Source organism: Cryptotermes secundus, unplaced genomic scaffold (assembly GCF_002891405.2).
Source record: "Cryptotermes secundus unplaced genomic scaffold, Csec_1.0 scaffold274, whole genome shotgun sequence".
Classification (NCBI taxonomy): domain Eukaryota; kingdom Metazoa; phylum Arthropoda; class Insecta; order Blattodea; family Kalotermitidae; genus Cryptotermes; species Cryptotermes secundus.
In genome coordinates this window covers 277,633-299,694 of record NW_019735463.1, presented here as the reverse complement: position 1 = coordinate 299,694, position 22,062 = coordinate 277,633, and the positions used below count along the sequence as shown (strand labels likewise).

The window sequence follows — 22,062 nt, the reverse complement described above, 5'->3', positions numbered from 1 at the left end:
CAACTATACAACAGCTGTTGCTAGGTAGCAGCTCCACCAAGAGACATGAACTTAACAATTCCATAGCAATAAGATGATACAACATTAACAGGAAGTAGTGTTTTCTTCAGAGTTAGAATTAGTGACATGGCCACGCCATAGCTCAAGTGGTTAGTCGCTGGCTTCCCACCATGGTGGCCCAGGTTCAATCCTGGGTCTGGTCAAGTGGGATTTTTGATGGACAAAGTGGCGCTGGGGCAGGTTTTCTCCGAGTACTTCGGTTTCCCCTGCCAATCTTCATTCCACCAGTTGCTCCACAATCACCTTCACCTGTCATCTTGGGCTGGTACAATAGGCGAGAAGTGGCCTCAGTGCAAGGGACTTAGTCCCACCCCACTAGCAATAAAAAAATAGAATTAGTGACAAGTGGGTTGGTGAGTTAGTGAGTTAGAGGACTGCAGAGGCTCAGTCATTGTGAGCTGTTGCTGTTAGAAGTTGGTGACTGAGGATGGGGACAGTTTGGGAACCCATAGAAAGGGGAACATCTGCCTTTGAAGTTGCTACCAAGATAAGGTGGTGAAGATGTGACTGTGGACACTAGCGTGTGTGTGTGTGTGTGCATGCATGCATGCTTGTGAACTGTAAAGTGTCATCACATGCCATATCAAAGAATCTGGCAAATCTGTTTATCAGTGTGAAACCTGTCCATACTTACTCCATACAAATAACAATATGGTGGTTTTAGAAATCAAGCCATTCACTGTTCTATTAGCCTACTGTTGTTTCATAAAAGGAAAAAGCAGGCTTACAAAATCACTGTTCTCTCTCTGCTTTGTCTTTTGCAAACCTTTGAACCAAGTGATTGAAACTTGATATGAACATCATGCTATCTGAGGGCCACCCCAACTCCCTACTCTTTTATTTAATACAGCTGGTTAATAATAATATTTAAGACACAAAATTTTATCAGGTGGCAGTAACATAATTACCCTTTGATATTGGATTCTAAAATGATGTATGGTAACAGTTCTTCAAAAAATATTCATAGAGGTGAAGCTCAGCTCATTCTAGATCTTGGCATGTGTTGAGTAGTCATCATCAAATTCCAGTTATGTCATACCCATGGGAGAATTGTTGGCACCCATTGGACGAGAAGCTCTTACTTTTATAAATGTCTTGAAAGTTTTGTGCAGTATATAGCAGTTGAACTGTGACATACCCGACAAGTTTGAAAAACAACTGTATTAATATCTATGTAATAATTTATTTGTAAGATTTGAGGCTTTCACGGCGGTGACTATGAAGAAAGCAGTCTTCTGGGATTTGGCACCGTGTATATGTGGTGTTAACCACAGACAGGCAGACAGGCCGCTCCGTGGACATGAGGTTGAAGGAGCATCAGCGGCACATCCGTCTCGAACAACCGGACAAGTCGGCCGTAGCTGAACACAGCATCGATCTGGGACACCGCATTCAGCTTCAGAATACCTCCATCCTCGCCACCAAGACCCGCTATATGGATCGCATCATTAGGGAGGCAATTGAGATTGAACTGCATCCAGGAAATATGAACAGAGAGGGGGGGTTTTGTCTCAGCAAGTCTTGGAAACCTCTCATCTGTTCTCTTAAAAAAACCCCACCGGGATATGACGCCAGATCCAGAAGGCCACACAGGCCATGACCAACCAACATAACAACCCCCCCCCCCCCCACCTTACGGGGTGTGCCCAGCCTTTAACCTTGCCTTTCTCTCCCCTACACAAAAACCATGCTTGTCCCAGCTCCCTTCCCCTACCCCTCCCACACTACTGCTTTCACTTGTATACTTGCCCTTCCCCCCTACCTTCTCTGCTCTCACATAGGTGTGTATATTTCCAACACAGTCTGCTTTTACCGGTTCTCACGGTCTCTTCGCTTGCAGATTTCTTATATTTTTTCTTGTACCCTGAAGATGGAGGCGATACGTTCCTCCGAAACGTCGGTTAACACCACATATACACGGTGCCAAATCCCAGAAGACTGCTTTCTTCAATAATTTATTTGTTAAATAATGTCTTCTGGTGTATATAAAGCAGGAAAGTAGTTGCATCTAGTGTATTTGCCATATCAAAGGTAATCAAAAATCAGCAAGGTCCTGGCATGGTCAAGGTAGAGGAAGTAGGTTTAAGCTTTAAAGAGCTGCCTGACTTGGAAAATAAGATTTATGAACTGGAAGAATATTCAGAAGATGTTATGGTAAAACTTGATAAAATGAAGCCAAAACCTGCCATATAATTTGTATCTGAAATGTGGATTGGAAAAGTAAGGGCTGAAGAGACTGGTCAGACAGCAGATACGAATCTTCTGGCATTTTTTTTTATATACATGTACACGGAAATAATTAGAAACTTTGAGGTTGGGAACACAGTAGCACATGTTGACAAACATTTAGAAGGCAATGGGGAGGATGGGAGATACAGGACTACCAAGTAAGCAAATACAATGCAGATTTCGGTGAATAAAAATGTTTGGAAACCTAAAACACAGTATTTGACTTAACGGTGACACGCATGGGTCAGAGACCTGAACATTTCCAGGACAGAAAAAAAAAAAGGAGGATCCAATGGTTTAAACCATTTTTACGTCTAAGCAGGCTGGACTTCCGGTTATGTTGGAAATTTGGCCATATTGTGTGTGGTTGCAATGGTGTATTGTTTAAGCATATTACCGGCAAAATAACCGTAATTAAATTGAAGGAAATGTAAAATGGCTATCAGCAGAGAAGTATTTGTTTTAGATAATGGTGCATACACAGCAAAAGTTGGAATTTCAAATTCTGAGCATCCTAGGTATGTAAACCAAAAAACATCCCCTAACCTTACGTAAAGTATGGTACAGCTACACGGCTTGAGAATAAAAGTAGTCTCCATTGGAGAACGAATCGCACAGTTGAATTAAGTAGTGAGTGTTTAAAGAAATTCAAATTATTTTGAATACGATTGCGATTTATAACAAAGCCCACATGATTACGTGTCTTATTCGTCACACAAGTTATCATCCATCTCTGACATGTTGCACTTTCGATATATATTAATAAGAATCAGCTTTTTCTTCCTTAGCGAATTAATGTTAATACAGTAAGATGGAGAAAACAACTTTGCAATTCGGGGACCATCTATTTGTATCTTTTTAACAATTTGATTGTAATATGATGGCACAAAACTAATTAAGATTTTGAAGTTGTGTGATCATGGAGTGGTCATAGACAATTTAAAGCATTATGCATTTCATATAGACCATAAAAATCCTGAAGGAAAGAGACCACTAGGAAGGATCTTAGAGACATAGGCTGGGGTGGTATAGACTGGATTGATCTGTTTCAGGATAGAGAGCAATGGAGGGCTCTTGAAAACATGGTAATAAACCTTCAGGTTCCATACATTGTTGGGAAATTCTTGAGTAGCTGCATAACTGATTGCTTCTGAAGAATGTCTCAACTCCATGAAGTTAGTAATCTAAACATAAAACTACCAAAAATTGTTGGTGTAATGTTTTTATGTGTTAAAAGTATACATATACACTCCCCTATATGCCTTAATGGCAAGATGCTTAAGTAGTTAAGCACAGAGACAGCTTTACCTTTATATATATACAGAGAGGTCCAAAAGAATGTACTCACTCTTTGATAGTCAGTATCTTTGGAACAAAATGACATGTAGTTACAATTCTTGCATGGAGAGAGAGTCATCATACGTGTTTGAAGTGACCACCATCAGCGGCTAAACAGTGTCGATGCCGCCGAACTGCTGAGCAAACTGCAGCTGTCAGTGTGTCCGGTGTGATGTCTGCATATGAGATGGTTTCTCATAGCACGTTCAGTGTAGCTGGCTTTTGTTGATAATCTTCATCCTTCAAGGTTCCCCATAGGTAGAAGCCGAGAGGTGTTACTTCTGGAGACCGTGGTGGGTACTCAATAGCACCTCTTCAACCTATCCATCATCCAGGTAGAGTGTCATCCAAGTACACCCTGACATCTCGATGGTAGTGAGGTGGAGCACCATCTTATTGTAGGTAAAATCTCTCATCTCCAAACAGCTCTCAAATGGCAGGGAAAATTGATGTCTGAAGCATATTGAGATACACCTGACCAGTTACAGTTGCCCAGTTCTTTGCTTATGCACATCATGAACAGTACCATTGGCTTCAAATTTATCCCGAATACGGGCAATTGTTTGACGTGTTGGTGGCAGAGTTCCGAACTCATTCTGTCATTGTCGTTGTACCTCTTTAATGTTTTCGTACTTCCAGTACCACTTCAGTAAGGCCTTCCGTTGCTCAAAGAACAACCTTTCAGCCATTGTTGCCGCTGTCTTCTGCTCACAGTGCGCACATGGCACAACACTCACGTGACTAATGTGACCTTCACCATCTGTTGAGAAAACATTACACTACATTTACTATCAAAAAGTGAGTAAATTTTTTGGATGCCGCTGTATATATATGTATATGTGTGTGTGTGTGTGTGTGTATATATATATACATAAATAAAATGTATGTTGCTAGACGGTACATGTAAAGGCAGATATTATATTGTATAATTGTTAATGTATGAATTGTGCTAGTCTGTACTGAATATAAGCATATGAAAAAGCTGATGTTGTAAGTACTTTTCAATATGTTTTACTGTTATTACCAAGATATTGTTCCCCTTATTCTAGGGTCATCCCAAACTGCATCATGAAAGCAAAGAGTGAGAGGAGGAGACCATTTGTTGGTGATCAACTGGAAGACTGTAGGGATGCATCAGGACTGTTTTATATACTGCCATTCCAGAAGGTTAGGTATTTGTCCCACACTGTAGACTTCAACATGATAAATGCCTGAGAAGACACAAAATATCATAATTTATGTGAAGTAGAAATACAGTAAAACTTGGTTATAGCAACATCGGTTTCTGCGACACCTTGTCTATTGCGTCAAATATTCAATGGTACGAACTAATTCCTCATAAAGCAACTGTTTTTATACCTTGCTTAGTACAACATGCACAAATGCATCAACCTCGTATGTAACGTCATTTTCATTCCTGAATTTCTCTGATATCGTGGGAAAGTTCGATGTGTCTGCCCACCCTCACTTTCTCTACTTGCTGACGTGACTGTCCTGGAAGAATACGACCGCGGGCTGCAAGAGGAGCGTGGGTTTTATGCGAAAACAAGGGTGTGGGGTGGGACTGCGTGAATAGTGCAAGAGGACGCGGCAGGTTGTTAACTGCATTCCTTTCCTAGAATCTCGTCTAACAGGACCTCACATTGTCTACTTACCCTATAGTGTTCCTGCCTAAACCCAGAGAAGTGCAGTAGCGAAAACATGGCAATGAAAAGGAAAGTTTTAAGCATTGAAGAGAAAGTTAAAGTGATTCGTGAAATATTGTGTGTATTGTCAGTGAAAAGCGCTGTAATATGTCTTTGATATTACACATTTGGGCAATTCCACGTTAATGTTACGTTAGTCTGTACTTAACTACGTATTTCACTAAAAAATGCAACATTTTAACTCGGTTTTTGGTAGATTTTTACGTGACTAACATAAGGCTACTGTGGAAGTGCCCATTTCGGTTACGACATTCGTTTATAACGACACTATTTTTAGGTCCCTTTGATGACGTTATAACCAAGTTCTACTGTACATTCAAAATATCAGACAATACAGCTTCATGCACACCATTTTTTGTTATCTGTCATATGAAATTATATTTTTGCCCCTTTTCAGGAACGTTTGTTGTCAGATACTGCTGGCTCATACACATACATATAACAGAGCCACAGTAGGGCTCCTTGAAAATTCTTATCCAGGTGTGTAATATGTACAATGTCTCAAAGTTTTTTTTTTGCTGGCCTATTTGTAAGGAATTCCAAGTTTACAGTTTCAAAATGTCCCATGTCTCTTCCCCTCCGTGAAACAGTGGACTGACTTCAGTGACACACTAACATAATGCCACCAGATGCAACCCATCTTTTCTTTCTTTCTTTCTTTCTTGTCATCTGTAATATTAACATCAGGATTACACTTCCAAGGTAGATGTGTTGCTAGCATTATTTAGTATAGGGTCTGGGAATTCATTGTCCTAATAGGCCTTTATTTTTGTTCACAACCATGTTATGCATGGAGCAGTTTTGCTACATAATTGAACATATTTTCCAACTGAGAGAACTTCTGTACACATGCACACTGTGTGTGCTAGCATACACATGATAGAAGGAAGTAATTGGTGAGATTATTATTGCAGAAACCTTGTTATACAGTTTGTAACAGATTCGTATGGCCTGGAACTCTCAACAGTGGAGGGATGTTAGGTAATATGAAAGATTACTTTCTGTTTTTCTAGGGATATTTGGTGAATTGGGATGTTCAGAAGAATGTATGGGACTATATCTTCAGTAAAGAGTGCTGTCCAGCTAATTTCTCTGAGACACCTCTTGTTGTTACTGAACCATACTTCAATTTCCCTTCCATTCAAGAGGCCATGACTGAAATCTTCTTTGAGGAATATGAATGCAAATCGTTATTGAGGATAAATGGTAAGGATATAGTGGTTGATATTTTTAAACTGTCAATTTAGATGGATTTTTCAGTAATATTTAAAGCTCTGATAACTCAGTCACTATAGCCTGACCAGAGGCTGGTTGGCTAGGCTTCGGTTCCTGGTGACACAGGTATATTTCCTTGCATTGCCACATCCAGGCAGGCTCTGAGGCCTACCCAGCTTTCTGTTCAGTATGTACTGGGTGCTCTTTGTCAGGGAACAAGATGGTTAGGACACGAAGCTGACCACTCACCTCTAATACCAAGTCTAGAATATTTGGTTCTTTACCTCCGTAGATTCAGTGGCTTCATAGCATGCTGCATAAGCACAGAAAGAACCTTGCTTTTCGCCTTAGCAATATTTTCCTTGGAGCTCATGTCATAAAACCACTATATCAGGATTTTTTTTCAAAATTTCTCTTGCACTGGGTCTAGTATGTGAGAAAGGCAAGCAAGCATATGTACCATGGAAAGATATATAAAAATATTGGTGTCACATTGGTAAACATTTTATGCACAATGTTTAATGTATGTTGAGAGATGAAGTCAGAATTCTGTGATGGATGTTTTTACCATCTCCTAATTTTATCCCAAGAGCTATTTGTGAACTTCTATTGATGGTACCTAATATATTAATATTAAGGGTGTTCATGTCATTCAACTCAAAGTTTACTCTTCTTATGAGATTCTTCATCATTGTCCATTGATCCTTCTAACAGCTAGGCCACTACATAGCAAACCCTGCTTCATTTTTGTCTTCCATTCCATAAGATCTTCTCTTATATCTCAACACACTTTTTCTATATTCCTTTCCACATATCTCTCGTGTGGTCTCTCCATTTTGTTCTTACTTTTACAATTGGTATTTTGTTCAGCATCTTTATGTTGATGGTGGCAGTGGCGGTGACAGGGGCGGGGGCGGCAGCAGCAGAGGCAGGGCCACTGATAATAAAGTGTCACTTTTTTCTCTTAGCTGGAGACCTGAGCTGCTATAACTACAAGAAGAAGAATCCTGGTACTCTGTGTTGTCTACTGGTTGATTCAGGCTACAGCTTCACTCACGTTGTGCCCTATATAAAAGGCAAGAAACTGAAACAAGGCATCAGAAGGATCGATGTGGGTGGCAAGATGCTCACCAACCACCTGAAGGAGATAATCTCTTATAGGTATTGTGAATTAAGTAAGTTCACTTCAGGAGCCAGCTGCCCTGTCACCCATCCTGCCCTGTGCTTTGGGCCACTCTTTAAAGAAATACAGCATTTTACACTTTTGTTAGGTTAAACATATATTTTTTAACAAAATCTGGGACATGCTTTGGAGAGAAGGTGAGAATGGAATGATAGGAATAGGGAGGAGCACATTTACTTGGTGAAAACTGCTCGCACCTTGTCTTTGAAATTAGGGTCAAGGAAACTTATTGGTTGGTGTAGTGGTAGTGCTTTATACTTGTATTTGGGAGATATTCAGTTGCTGGGACACCAGCTACCTGACGAATTTCTTTCCTCATCCCCTCCCCCCCCCAAAGAAAATTTCAGGGCAGTGTTTGATTAGGCCATGCTCAGTGTTTCCTTTAAACCCATCATATATCAGTCGTTCCAATTTAGAATGTAGATTTGGCCCAGAGGCAGTCTGGGCACAATGGCAAGGAGAAGTATGTTTGCCCCTAAGAGGAATTAGTTCTATATTATAGATAGCCAGTCAAATTTCTGAGCTATCCTTTCTGTAAGGCTTTCATTCATTCTTTGTTCTAGCCTGGTTTGTGTTTCTGAAATCACAGACTGGAAACTTCTGTTTAGTTCTGCTTTTATAAAATCAGTTATTGCATGCATTCCTTTTCAGGCAGCTTCATGTAATGGATGAAACTCATGTTATGAACCAGGTCAAAGAAGATGCCTGTTTCGTGTCACAGAATTTTTTCCGTGACATGGATATAGCCCGTAAGAGAGATAAAGAGAATACCATTGCTCGAGACTATGTTCTGCCTGATTTTACCACTCTCAGGCGAGGATATGTTCGTTCTATAGATCCAGTTGATAAGGCTGGTGAGAGTGAACAGGTAATATCACAAAAGTAGACATATTTGTAATCTTATGTAATTAGGGTCATTAAATAATAATTTTGTGCATAAAGTATGTATGTGGAAATGAGGCATGCATGCTCGTACAACAGTCTGAAGGGAAGGAACCACTATGGAAGTCTGGGTATAAATGGGAAGATGATAATGTTTATTCTTTTGTTTAGTGACGGGGACACGTGGTAGCATAGTTGGTTGAGGCACTATGCTACAAGCCAGAAGGTCGCGGGATCAAATCCCGATGAGGTCATTGGACTTTTCAATTGACCTTATTCTTCCAGTCGCACTGTGGCCCTGGGGTCGACTCAGCCTCTAACAGAAATGAGTACCAGGAATATTCCCTGGGGCTAAAGGGCAGCAGGAGCGTAAGTCTGACTACCTGACTGCCATCTGTGAGCCAATTGTCTAGAAAATATGGGAGCCTCGACGTCTCACAACCTTATGGGCCTTCACAGTCTGCTACAGGGATAGATTGAATGTAGATTCTTGTATTAGATGGAATATAGGAATCATAAATCTCTGCAGGACATCTGTTTTTGTTAAACCAACACAGTACTTAGAATTATATTTATTTCATATATGCAGCAACAGATTCTACGCTTGAACAATGAGCGCTTTACGGTGCCAGAGATCATGTTCCACCCTTCAGATTTGGGCATCTCACAGATGGGAATTCCAGAAGCTATTTGCCACAGCATAGGAGTATGCCCTGTGGAAGCTCAGCCACACCTTTATGCCAACATTCTACTTACTGGTGGCTGCTCACTCTTTCCTGGTTTTCGAGAGCGAGTTGAAGCTGAAGTGCGAAGCAGAGCACCAGATGACTTGGATGTTCAGGTTACATTACCAGCAAAGTGAGCTTCTGAACCTTTGCATGTATTGTATGAGTATACAGTTAACTCTTTGTGCAAGTGACTTCAGTATAAACTCAAATGTAGTGCATGTACAAGGTCTCTGAAAAGGGGCACTCCATATTTTTTATTTCCTTCCAGTCATTATGCTGTGATACAAGGAGGCATAGTGGCAGCAACATTATGAATATTAGTGATGAGAGTTTGACATGATCATTGTGTCATTTTGCCCCTTTTTATGGGTACCGCCTGTGTGGTCTAATGGTCAGAGTTCATGGCCACAGATCCAGAGGTCCTAGGTTCGATTCCTGGCGCTACCAGATTTTCTGAGAAGTAGTTGGTCAGGAACAGGGTCCACTCAGCCTCGTGATGATAATGAGGAGCTATTTGAAGGAAATAGCGGCTCCAGTCTAGAAAACCAAGATTAGCAGCCATGGGAATCCATTGCGCTGACCACGTGACACCCTCTATCCACAAAAGTTGGCACTAACTTCACCAATAAATGGCAGTTGCTCGGTCAGTATAGTTTGCTGGTGGAGGACAGGCCATGGAGGTTTTTTTTTTATATATATATAGAAATTACAAAGTACAGATGGCATAGAGTATATTGTAAAAGAGGTTATTGGCAGGAAGAAGTCTGTTCGTAGTAATACTTGGATTCATAATGTACTTGCTTTCAGCCCTTACAGATATGATGCATTTATTACAGACGATGTGTTTTTATCAGTGTATGAAAGCATATGGCAATATGTTAAATTTTTCACTTACAAAATTCAAATGCAGCAGAATGAAGCAGTGATGATAGACATCATCTGTTTGATTTCTGTGGTCAGAAATATCATTTGATATAACTAATGAATGGTTCGCAACAAAGCAGTTAACAATAAATTATGAAAAAAAATGTTTTTTACAGTTTCAAACAAAAAATAGCAAAATTATGGGTATTCAGGTCAATTATCTAAACAACCAAATTTAAATCAATTCTAATGTATCTTTTTTTGGACTAAAAAGAGAGAATTTCTTAACATGGAAAGTTCATATAGATACTTTAATGGTTAAGTTAACCCTTTTGCGCTGTGATTTAAATTCTGCTGCCGTGTCTCTCCGGCGGTAATATATTCAGCCGTCCATTTAAATTTTGCTCGAAAATGATTTATTCATCATTGTTCTTAAATTATATGAGATAGGAACATGAAACTTTCACTAAAATGATCTTAAAAGGTGGTTTTATAACCTTGCCTTATAATATGAGCGCCCGGTATCTCGGCAATGGAAGCAGTTGGTTTAGAATTTGAGCAGTGTATCGTACGCCTTGAAGCATGAAACTTTCACTAAAATGATCTTAAAAGATGGTTTTATAACCTTGCCTTATAATATGAGCGCCCGGTATCTCGGCAAAGGAAGCAGGTGGTTCAGAATTTGAGCGGAGTATGGTACGCATTGAAGCATTCTACTATACACAGCGCTGACTCACATTCACCACACCAGTACTGCGTATCTCTCATTTGGCTCTTTTTTCCGTAAACCAAACATCTTCTGTGCGGCCTTGCCTTCTTCCCCGTGGGGGGAATACAAGAAGAAATGTCTCTCCATGAGTCGTATCGCTAGCCAGATTAGCTGCAGTAAATTCAACCTTTATGTTATCATAACAAGTGTTGGTGCTTCTGCGTTTCATTTTCCATCCATTTTGGCGGCATAAGACGTCGTAGGGGTGACCACAGAATTCATGAAGTTATTCTAAGAACTAGCTGGTATGTAGTGAACGAAAGCAGAGCTTAGCTGGCTCAAAAAAATATTTATGGTCATCCCTCGAAACGACCACCAAGGTCAGTACGATAAAATGGAGTCAACTGGAGCGATAATACATGAAGGAATGAGTTCTTTTCCCTCCCCCACACACACCCGTATCGTCACAGGGGGTGACCACAGTGTTCTGCCTTAATTTGTGGCGTTTTTCTAAGAACTGGCTGCCATGTACTGTGCGAAATCAATCGATCTTGCAAGAATAAAATTTGGACATCCCTCTTCTAAGAATTCCAATTGAGTGTGTTAGTGTGGCCAGCTCAGGGCAATATGATATTATAAACACAGCACATATCACGTCTCTGCTGTTTATAACTTCATAGGAAAGAAAACACACCATTCATTACAGTTTGAAGAAAGAAACTTCTACCAGAAGCAACAGGAATTTGCTGCAAGACAGGTATATGTAACAATGACTTAGCGCTCTTAAACTCGTGACTTATTAAATATAGTTCTCCTGACAACAGGCCAGCGAAAAATCTAACAATCTACAGCAAAACCATCAATTATTATGGGCGTTATAACATAGGTGTGCAGCTGGACGAAACATTGACGTCAAACCCCCGCAGACGATTTAAATACCTTGACGAAACATACACGTCAAACCACGCTGAACGGTTAAACAGATCTTGTTTTGCTATCCGATCAGTAAAATATGAGACAGTTTTGAGACAGCAGTTACAAGAGTAGGAGGTTGGTGTGAGATGGCAGGCAGTCTGCAAGGACTTAAGCCCAGGAGCAGAGGATTGTCCGCTGTTGGAAGATGTTATCAAGCAGCACAGGGAAGACTGTGACTGAGAACACTAGTCTTTGTGTGATACTGATTTGTAAAGTGTAATTACAAGTTGTTTAATCCAGTAATCTGATTATCAATCCAAACCCCATCTGTAGTCACTCCTTCATGTGGCAGTATAACGGTCAGTTAAGTATGATATGCATGTGTTGTGTTTTGCAGCCCTGTAACCTATGCATGGCATGGGGGAGCATTGCTGGGTCAAGACTCAGAGTTCTCCAACATGACAGTGAGCAGAGAAGAATATGAAGAAGAGGGACACAGTTTATGTTTTGAGAAGTTTGATATTTGATGTGATGATGGGTAAGTGAAGGAAGGTTCCAACATTCACCATAGAAATTCATACATGAGTATAATTATTTAGTTCACATAATGTTAACAATCATAGTTGCTTCAAATGCTTCTTATTAAATCTTGTATCAGTTCCTCTTTACAAAAGACTAAATATTAAGATATCAAATTAATTATTTTGCCCCTTGTTTTGTATGGTTCATTTTCGTAACATAATGATTTTTTACGGTGAGGAGTTGTTAGCCCCACGCCCAACCCCCAAGCTGAAGGGCCACCCCTTGTCGGCTGCCCATGACTGCTTATTAAATATATTCACAGCTTCCCTTCAAAACTGGAGGGCATCTTCTCCATCCGCAGCCTGAGGACACGCCATGCCATGGTGACAGGGACAAGTAGTCTATTATTGTACCAGTTCACAAGAAGGGTGATAAAACTGACTGTAGTAATTATCGGGGGATATCACTGCTATCAACCTCATACAAAATTTTATCCAATATTGTTCTTTCAAGGTTAAGTCCATATAGAGATGAAATTATTGGGGTTCATCAGTGTTGGTTTCAACGTAACAGATCAACTTCAGATCAGATCTTTTGCACTCGTCAGATATTGGAGAAAAAATGGGAGTACAATGAGACAGTACATCAGCTATTTGCAGGCTTCAAGAAAGCCTATGATTCAGTTAGGAGGGAAGTATTGTACACTATTCTGGTAGAGTTTGGGCTACCCATGAAACTACATAGTTAAGCTGATTAAAATATGTTTAAACGAAACATATAGTAAAGTCCGTATAGGTAAACATTTGTCTCATAAATTTCCTATCCATGATGGTCTAAAACAAGGAGATGCTTTATCGCCACTCCTTTTCAACTTTGCCTTAGAATATGCAATTAGGAAGGTCCAGGGAAACCAGGTGGGACTGAAATTAAATGGGACATATCAGCTGTTGGCCTATGCTGATGACATGAATCTACTGGGTGATAATGTAGATACCATAAAGAAAAACACACAAACTTTAATTTATGCAAGTGAAGAGGTTGGTCTAGAAGTGAACACTGAGAAAACTAAGTATATGTTACTGTCTCATCAGCAAAATCATGACATAAAGATAGGAAACAGATGTTTTGAAAATGTGGCACAATTCAGATATTTGGGGACAACAATAACAGATGGAAACCTGATTCAGGAGGAAATTAAGAGGCGATTGAACTCGGTTAATGCTACCATTCAGTCCAGAACCTTTTGTCTTCTCATCTGTTGTCCAAAAGAATAAAAATTAGAATATACAAAACTATAATTTTGCCTGTGGTTCTGTATGGGTGTGAAACTTGGTCTTTGACATTAAGGGAGGAACATAGACTGAGGGTCTTTGAGAACAGGGTGTTGAGAATATTTGGACCGAAGAGAGATGAAGTGACAGGAGGTTGGAGAAAACTGCATAATGAGGAGCTTCATAACTTGTACTCTTCCAAGTATAATTAGAATGATCAAGTCAAGGAGGATGAGGTGGGCAGGTCATGTAGCACGAATGGGGGAGATGAATGCGTAGAGGATATTGGTGGGAAAGCCAGAAGGAAAGAGACCACAGTGTAGACCAAGGCATAGGTGGGTGGACAATATTAGAGAGAGATAGGATGGGATGGTATGTATTGGATAGATCTGGCTCAGGATAGGGACCAGGGGAGGGCTTTTGTGAACACAGTGATGAACCTTCGGGTTCCATAAAATGCTGCGAAATTATTGAGTAGCTGCATAATTGGCACCTCCTCCAGAAAGGCTCAGCTCCATGAGTAAGTAAGTAAGTATTGTTTTGTATGGTTGTGAGATATGGCAGTCAACTCACCATGAAGGAAGAACAGAAATTACATATATAATTTGAAAATGAAAGGAGAAGCTATGGAATTCTGCTCTTGAGGATGATGAATTAAGTGGGGAATGATAAATTTTGTGTTTTTTGCTAATATTATTATTAATGAGGTTCAGATAAGTTGTAGTGATCTGGATATATTGTGCAGTTGTAAGAAATGCATACAGAAGTTTGGAGTGAAGTGCAATTGGGGAATTGGATGATCAAGATAAAAATGGGAAAGTAGTATTAAAATGGACCTGAAAGAAAGAAATGTGAATGTAATTGGTTTGAAATTTGGTACAGTTAGTATTGTTGAACATTAGGTTCTCATACCTACTTTTCCATTATACTGTCACGTGTTGGCAAATATGCCACAATACATTTCAAGTTAACTTTGATGTGATAATAACCTTGTTAGGAATGTGAAGCAGAGGCCCATTAATTGGTGAGTTAATGAACAGAGATGGAACTGAACTTGAGAAAATTACTTAAACACAGAGTTAAATCATAGGTATGTGTAAGAATATTATTTTTTTAGTTCCGGCCAAGCATTTGGAAAACAGATTAGAACAAGACTTTTTTGTGCTAGACAAGTTGTTCACTGTAGTCACAATTTATAGCACTTATAACATGCATAACACAGTTTTTCGTGGTGCACTGAACTGTATTATGTATCATTTTTATATCATTACCTTTTTCAGTGACAGTTTTTTGTTGTATTTAAAGGTATTAATTTTAGGGCCGTGTCCATGTATGATTTGAAGGTTGTGTAGTTTGCATGTTACAGTGCAAAGCAAAAGTACAGTCTTGAAGTTCAGGACTGAAAACTCAACATGCAGATTTGATTTTAATTTCACATCAGAAATTTGAGATCTGCACATGTCTGTTAAGTGAAAGTGTTCATCACCGCAGAGTGTCTTATTTCTATCTGGATATTTTATGGAACAGCAGTCCTGCAGGCCATTGAAGTGACCTGCACATCATAACAAGTTTGGCTTTTAAGATTTACTGTTAAGTCCAGATCTTTTTTTCATCCACAGAAATGCATATGCGCCTCACATGCAGTAAGAAAAGATGCAGAATCATTTCATTACTCACCTGCAGACATGAGAGGAAGCCAGCATGCTCTTCCCAACCCCTTTGTTTGCATAGCCTTGTGGAACAGAAGTGGGAGCCTGTGACAAGATGTACTAAATGAGAGATGTATTTGAAACAGAGTATTAGAAAAAAGTACATTATTATAGCAGTACAAATATTCCAGACAGTGGGAAAAGAAACTCACACACACACACACACACACACAGTTCACATGTTATTACATAATTCTTCTATTAAAACATGTTATATAATTATATAAGGCCCACCCTCACATTATTTTTTTTTTTTGCGCACAGAGTCGGGGGAGAGGTGGTATGTACAAGGTGGTTCAAATATGACCGGGACTGATTTAAAAAAAAAAAAACATAATTGCCAAACACTTACTTGCACATGTCAGTCTTCAACGTACTCCCCTCCAGATTAAACACATTTTTTTCAACTTTCTGGAAGCATCCTGATGCCCCCCCCCCCAAAAAAAAAGACTTGTGGTTGGTGGCGTATCCACTCCCGAACAGTCTGGATGACGGCGTCATCCACAAACCACATGCCTTGCAAGTCTGATTTGAGCCTTCCGAACAGGTAGAAATCACTTGGGGACAAATCAGGACTGTACGGCGGATGTTTCAGAAGGTTCCATTTCAATTTCTGAAGGATTTCCGTTGTTGTTTTGGCCGTATGAGGGTGTGCATTGTCTTGAAGGAAGGCTACCCACTTTCCACCTGTCTTCCGCTTGGATCGGATCTTTTCCTTCACGTCTGTTGCCAGGAGGTCTGAGTAATAAGCTGCATTGACTGTTCTGGCATCTGTCAGAAAGTCTACATGGATAACCCCCTTCCAGTCCCAGAAGAACGTTGCCATCACTTTTCCTGCTGAATGGCTCCTCCGCGCTCTCTTGGGTTTGGGAGAACTGGTATGCCGCCACTTGCGTGATGACTGCTGGGGCTCAGGAATGAAGTAGTGCACCCGCGTTTTATCGGTGGTCACTATAGACTTAAAAAATGCATCACCTTCATCTTCAAACTGCTATAGGAGACAACTGGCAGCATGCATGTGCACCATTTTGTTCACGTCCATCAAAGTGTGTGGTACCCACCATGCATTCACCTTGCGATAGTGCAGGTGGTATTTCACGGTGTCTTCTACACTACCAACACTGATGGACAGCATTGCTTCAAGTTCCTTGATAGTGATGCGCCTATTCTCACGAATAAGTGTGTCTGCACGATCAATGTTTGGCTTGGTGACAGATGTTCGCAGCCAACGATCATGCGGTTCATTCTCCACGCGCTCTCTGCCCTCTCTGAAGCACTTACACCACTCAAACACACAGGTCCGTGAGAGACACGCTTCCCCATACTGTTGTTGGAGTCTGTGATGAATTTCAGTGGATGGGACGTTTTCTCGAACGAGGAAGTTGATCACAATGCGTTGTTCCACACTCCATGGTACCTTCTGTACTCTCATCCCTCTAGCAACTCCCAGACAGCACTGAACCCCAACAGGAGGGAGAGTGGAGGTTGTGGCTACAATCTCTCAAGGTCGCACAGCTGCTGCGCAGTGCGGCTTGTTTACAAAAAAATCAGTCCTGGTCATATTTGAACCATCTAGCAGATTGCTTTTCTAACAGATTCATGGAGCTATGTAAAAAAAACTAACAGACGTCTGTGACTTTTTTTGCCGTAAGGCCTATATAATGCTTTTCTGTTTCATAGACTTCCTAACAGTGCTGCTGCAGTCATTTACAGTGGAACCTCAATGTTATGAGAATTCGTGAAGTCCATAAAAATGTTCTTTGTAACAGGTATGCATAATCTCCAAAAATTATTGAATGTTTTACAAGCCTGTCCCGTGACTTCCAAATTTGTATGATACTGAGGTTTGAATAATAATGCAGGAATGTCGATATTTATGCTTTCATGCTGTTATCATGGGGATGTGAACATGAAGAAGAATAAGTCAACATTCTAAACATTGTTAGCTTTATCTGAGCCAAAGAGTTAACAATTTTCTTAAACTTACATAACCTTTTACATTTGCAGCTAACTGCTAGGGGGTGTATTTTTGAGCAAAAGTCACATCTGTTATTTGGTGCACACTTACAAATTCCAGCCACATTGTGCCCTTAATTTACTTCATGTGCATGTATGGTAATAAACACAATAAATTATGTTTAACTTGTGCAACACATGAGCAGTTTAAATCACACCACTACTTACATATGTGCACTGTTACAGGTTGTTCTGAACACCATGAGTTGAATGTGTGCAACATTCGGCATTATGTACATAGAAGATGGTTATGAAGCAGCCAATATGCCCAGTTGTTTATATTTAAAATGCATGCTATGATATTGGCATATAAACTATACCTGAACCCACTGTTTTAATTTTCTAACCTAATCAAATGAATATGGAGCCAGGATAGCGCAGTCAGTATAGCGACTGGCTATGGGCTGGATGGCCGAAGCATCGGCGTTCGAGTCCTGGTAGGGTCAAGAATTTTCACTTCTCCATTCGTCCAGACAGGCTCTGGGGTTCACCAAACTCCTGTTCAGTGGGTACCGATGGCTCTTGCCGGGGGTAAAGCAGCCGGTGCGTGAAGCTGATCACTCACCTCCAACTAGTGCCAAGGTCAAGAAAATGTGGATCTATGCATCCATCCCACCATACATCTTCATGGTGTAGTACTTAATTAGTTAAGCCCAGGGACAATGTCACCTTTAATCAAATGAATGTGCTTGTTACCACACTCATAATGAAAATGACCCTCTTTGCAAGATACATGATAGGATCCTCCTCATTTGCAGCTGTGGGAACCAGTCTGACAGTAAACTGTACACTATGTATTACTTATATACAGTATTTTCTCTTCTTCAGTATTGTAAATAACATGGAAGAAGCTAGTCCATAACACTTCCCTGTTTTGCTTTTGAAAAGCTGCCGACTTCACACAAATTTGTTACTTCCAGCTTCACATTTAGGTCTAGGCTCCTCTGTTTTGTTACTGCAATTAAGGTTTTCAAAAGTTGGTAGTTGGTGGCAACCAAAACACAGAGTTTTGATGATGGAAAGTTCTAAAACCTGGGCCTTCTTGGTTCTCTTCTGTGGAACCATTGACCAGCATAGGTCAGTGGATGCCCAGGACTAAGGCAATCCTGTGTGACAAGAATGGAAAGGTACTGAACAGTGCTTCTGTAAACTAGAATTTAGTTAGCCAAGTTACAGTACACAATGTAACAACTGGACTGTAGAGGAAATTCACAGGACATCATATGATGTATGTTTCTTGGTGGTTATAACTTGCAGTAGCTAACGTTCTCTCAGATCCTAGAACGCTAACTTTGTCCTAGACAAGGGTAGGGCAGAGGAGGGTAGATTTGGGAGTTTCATGGACTGCTAGCCATAAATAATGTCAGAATTAAAACTGCAATTATAGTTGTTGCAAGAAGCTTGGGGGGGGGGGAGTGGCTAGTTCGAATTCACTCCTTATATGAAAGTACTGAAGAAAACTCTCGTTTTACACAGTGATTTTCCAAGGATATAACATTAAGTTGGTTCCAAAACTGCTTAAGGATAAATCTGAATGAAGTGACATTTCCCCATGACCTGGATTCAAGTTCATAACAATAGTAACTCCAGAAGATGGCCTTTGTAACCTACCTCTTGCCAGAACCAACAGCAAGACTTCTTTGTCCTTCATAGTAACTCCTATTCATATCAATGCACAGAGTTCCTCCACTTCCTCACAATGTCTACAGCTAACACCTTTGCAGCAGAAGAAACCTCTTCCCTAAATCATGTGAATTTAAATGTTTCTGTTGGAGAACCTAGGCACATGAACTGTCCAAGTTCTTCCTCAAGCTGTAGAACAAAGCATTATCTGCTCAAAGAACTTAGTATGCATTTACTTTAGAATATGGGAGAAGGAGAATGTGCTCTTTGAGATCGGAAGGGTGTAGAATGAAAAGAAGTTGAAGTGATATGGACTTGTGATCTAGTGATGGACAATCTTGACTTTTGAGGCTGCCAGGTTGCTGGCAGCAATTACTAGGAACAGCAGGAGGTGAACTTGTGAAGAAAAAATGTTAGGTCTGCATCTAAACTTAGCACAAAGTGCTATATCCTTCCCTATCCAACTAGATGAACCTTCTTAATTTGATGATGGATTTTTGACATGAGCTGGCAGAATATAATATTCATTCTTTGTGTGTTTTGGATTCATATTATTGTTGCAGCCTCACATGTACCTGCAAGAAGGCTTTCTGTATAAATTATGGTGAGCATATAGTATTAATTATATAAAACTGAGTAAGTGTTTATTGTTTGCTTGTTGTAGAGTTGCTTTAGATTGTCAGATTGCTTTGAGAGATGCTTTAAGCATACTTCTTGTTACATGAAAAAGCAGTCTTCTGGGATGTTGCACCTCATAGATTTGGTGTTAACCGACGTTTCGGAGGGGGTGTTTAGGGAACAGATGAGAGGCTTCCATGACTTGCTGATACAAAACCCCCCCTTTCTGTTCATATTTTCGGGATGGAGTTCAATCTCAATGGCTTCCCTAATGATGCGATCCATATAGTGGGTCTTGGTGGGGAGCATGCAGGTATTCTGAAGCTGAATGCGGTGTCCCAAATCGATGCTGTGTTCAGCTACAGCTGACTTGTTCGGATGTTCGAGATGGATGTGCCACTGATGTTCCTTCAACCTCGTCCACGGAGCGGCCCATCTGCCGACGTTTCGGAGGAACGTATCGCCTCCATCTTCAGGGTAGAAAGAAAAATAAGAAAGTCTGCAAGCAAAGAGACAGAACAGCTGCAAGCGACTAATGTTGGAAATAAACTCAGCTATATGATAGCAGGAAAGGAAGGAACAAGTCTACATGGGAAATCAGTGGAAAGGGAGAGGGGAAGGGTCGGCGGAGAAAGGCAACGTTAATGGGAGAGCATTAACCCTTAAGTTGGGGGTTTGCAGTGTGAGTCGGTCATGGACTGTGTGGCCTTGTGGATATGGCATCATGTCCCGAGGGGAGGGAGGTTTAGGGAACAGATGAGAGGCTTCCATGTCTTGCTGAGACAAAACCCCCCCTCTGTTCATATTTTCGGGATGCAGTTCAATCTCAGTGGCTTCCCTAATGATGCGATCCATATATCATGTGTTGGTGGCGAGGATGGAGGTATTCTGAAGCTGAATGCGGTGCCCCAAATTGTTGCTGTGTTCAGCTGCAGCTGACTTGTCCGGATGTTCGAGATGGATGTGCCACTGATGTTCCTTCAGCCTCGTCCATGGAGCGGCCCATCTTCCCAATATAGACCTTGCCGCACTCGCATGGGATACTGTATACACCTGGTGTCCTTAGTCCCAGGCTATCTTTGACTGACCGGAGGAAACTGGATAATTTGTTTGGAGGCAGACCCACTGATCAGCACTGTTGATACAATTGAATATAGTCCCGACAGGGCAGGAAGGTGACTGAGCCCAGTTTATCTTCAGGCCAATGGTTGAGAACTCTGTGGATCTGCCGGTTGTTGTATCCGTTCTTCCTGAATACATCCCCCAGGAGCACCAACTCCGCATGGAGGCTGTCTTGATCACTACAAGCTCTAGCCCTGTGCACCATGTGGAAAGTGCAGCTTGCTTGTTGGAAGGGTGGTGGTGTGACGCAGCGTTAAGGTAGAGGTTTGTATGGGTGGATTTGCGGTACACTCTATGGCCCAGAGAACCGTCGGGTCTCCTTTAAATATCTATATCCAGGAAGGGGAGGTGGCCCTCAGTTTCAGTCTCTATTGTGAACTGAATGCACTGGTGGATAATGTTTAGGTGGTTCAGGAAGTCCTTAAGCTTGTCGGGCCCATGTGGCCAGATGATGGTGTTGTCCACGTAGCAAAACCAGCAGCAGGGCTTCTGTGGGGCAAAGCCAAGTACCCTCTCCTCAAAGTCCTCCATATGTAGGTTAGAGATGACCAGAGAGAGTGGCGAGCCCATCGCCACACCATCGGTTTGTTCATAGAACTGGCCATTGAAGTTGAAGTATGAGGTGGTCAGGACATGACTGAAGAGTCTCAAGATATTGTGACATGTTGACCCCTACCTCCCCAGCGGTACGTGGCGGTAACGTAACGCTCGCGTTACTACGGTAATAGGCGAGTTCCCGCCCCGCCACTCCCCTCCGCGGTGACGTCACCGAGGGATATCGCGGTCGCTAGGCAACGCGAGTCAACAGCGGCGACGTTACGATAGTAACAGCGGTTACCTCCGCTAGCGTTACATAGCAACACAGCGCCAGGCAAAAAGGGTGCCTATTACACGGCCGTTTTCCGTATGGTCCGATCGAGGCTACATGAGGCGCAGCGAAGGCTATTCACAGTCAGTTGTACTGAGTTATAAAGTAACAGTCGCCGAGTCGAGACGTAGAGTCAGCCAGTCAGTTGTATTCTGGCATTTGGAGTGTACTAACTGTGATACTGCAGATAGCAGTAATCGTAAATCTGTAATTTGGATGATTGTAAGTGCGAATGTGAAATAAAATTCGCGATATAAAATACATCGAGAAGTTATTTGTCGCGATATACGCCCGATACGTGACAATATGTTCTTCAAAATGTCATCCTAGCAGATCCATAGTATCCTTTACAGGCACCCTGGTAAAGAGTGACACTGCATCGAAACTGACCATTATGTCGTGGGGATCGACATGGAGAGAGCCCAATGTGTGGACAAATTCCATGGTGTTACTCATGTGGTGTGGACAGTTGCCAGTGTATGTG

General features: G+C 41.2%; 1 protein-coding gene across 2 annotated transcripts; it reads left to right on the top strand.

The window, feature by feature from the left end:
* The first annotated feature begins 2,464 nt into the window (after nucleotides 1-2,464).
* LOC111869310 (actin-related protein 6) lies at nucleotides 2,465-17,779 on the top strand. 2 transcript variants are annotated; one of them, XM_023860721.2, is made up of 8 exons: nucleotides 2,465-2,807; nucleotides 4,677-4,794; nucleotides 6,347-6,539; nucleotides 7,517-7,709; nucleotides 8,383-8,599; nucleotides 9,203-9,471; nucleotides 12,227-12,367; nucleotides 17,534-17,779. In XM_023860721.2, exons 1-7 carry the CDS (start codon nucleotides 2,725-2,727, stop codon nucleotides 12,354-12,356), a joined length of 1,203 nt encoding a protein of 400 aa, XP_023716489.1. In that variant the 5' UTR covers nucleotides 2,465-2,724; the 3' UTR covers nucleotides 12,357-12,367; nucleotides 17,534-17,779. The 2 variants fall into 2 exon arrangements, with proteins under 2 accessions (XP_023716489.1, XP_023716487.1); XM_023860719.2 differs by lacking the exon at nucleotides 17,534-17,779 and adding an exon at nucleotides 15,242-15,690.
* Nucleotides 17,780-22,062: the final 4,283 nt, after the last annotated feature.

Bases quoted from the DNA above. Each gene is read 5' to 3' on its own strand.
- LOC111869310 (XM_023860721.2), top strand. From the start codon at position 2,725: ATGGCTATCAGCAGAGAAGTATTTGTTTTAGATAATGGTGCATACACA. The intron at 2,808-4,676 runs GTATGTAAACCA...CCCTTATTCTAG, and splicing joins TCAAATTCTGAGCATCCTAG to GGTCATCCCAAACTGCATCA. The intron at 4,795-6,346 runs GTTAGGTATTTG...CTGTTTTTCTAG, and splicing joins ATATACTGCCATTCCAGAAG to GGATATTTGGTGAATTGGGA.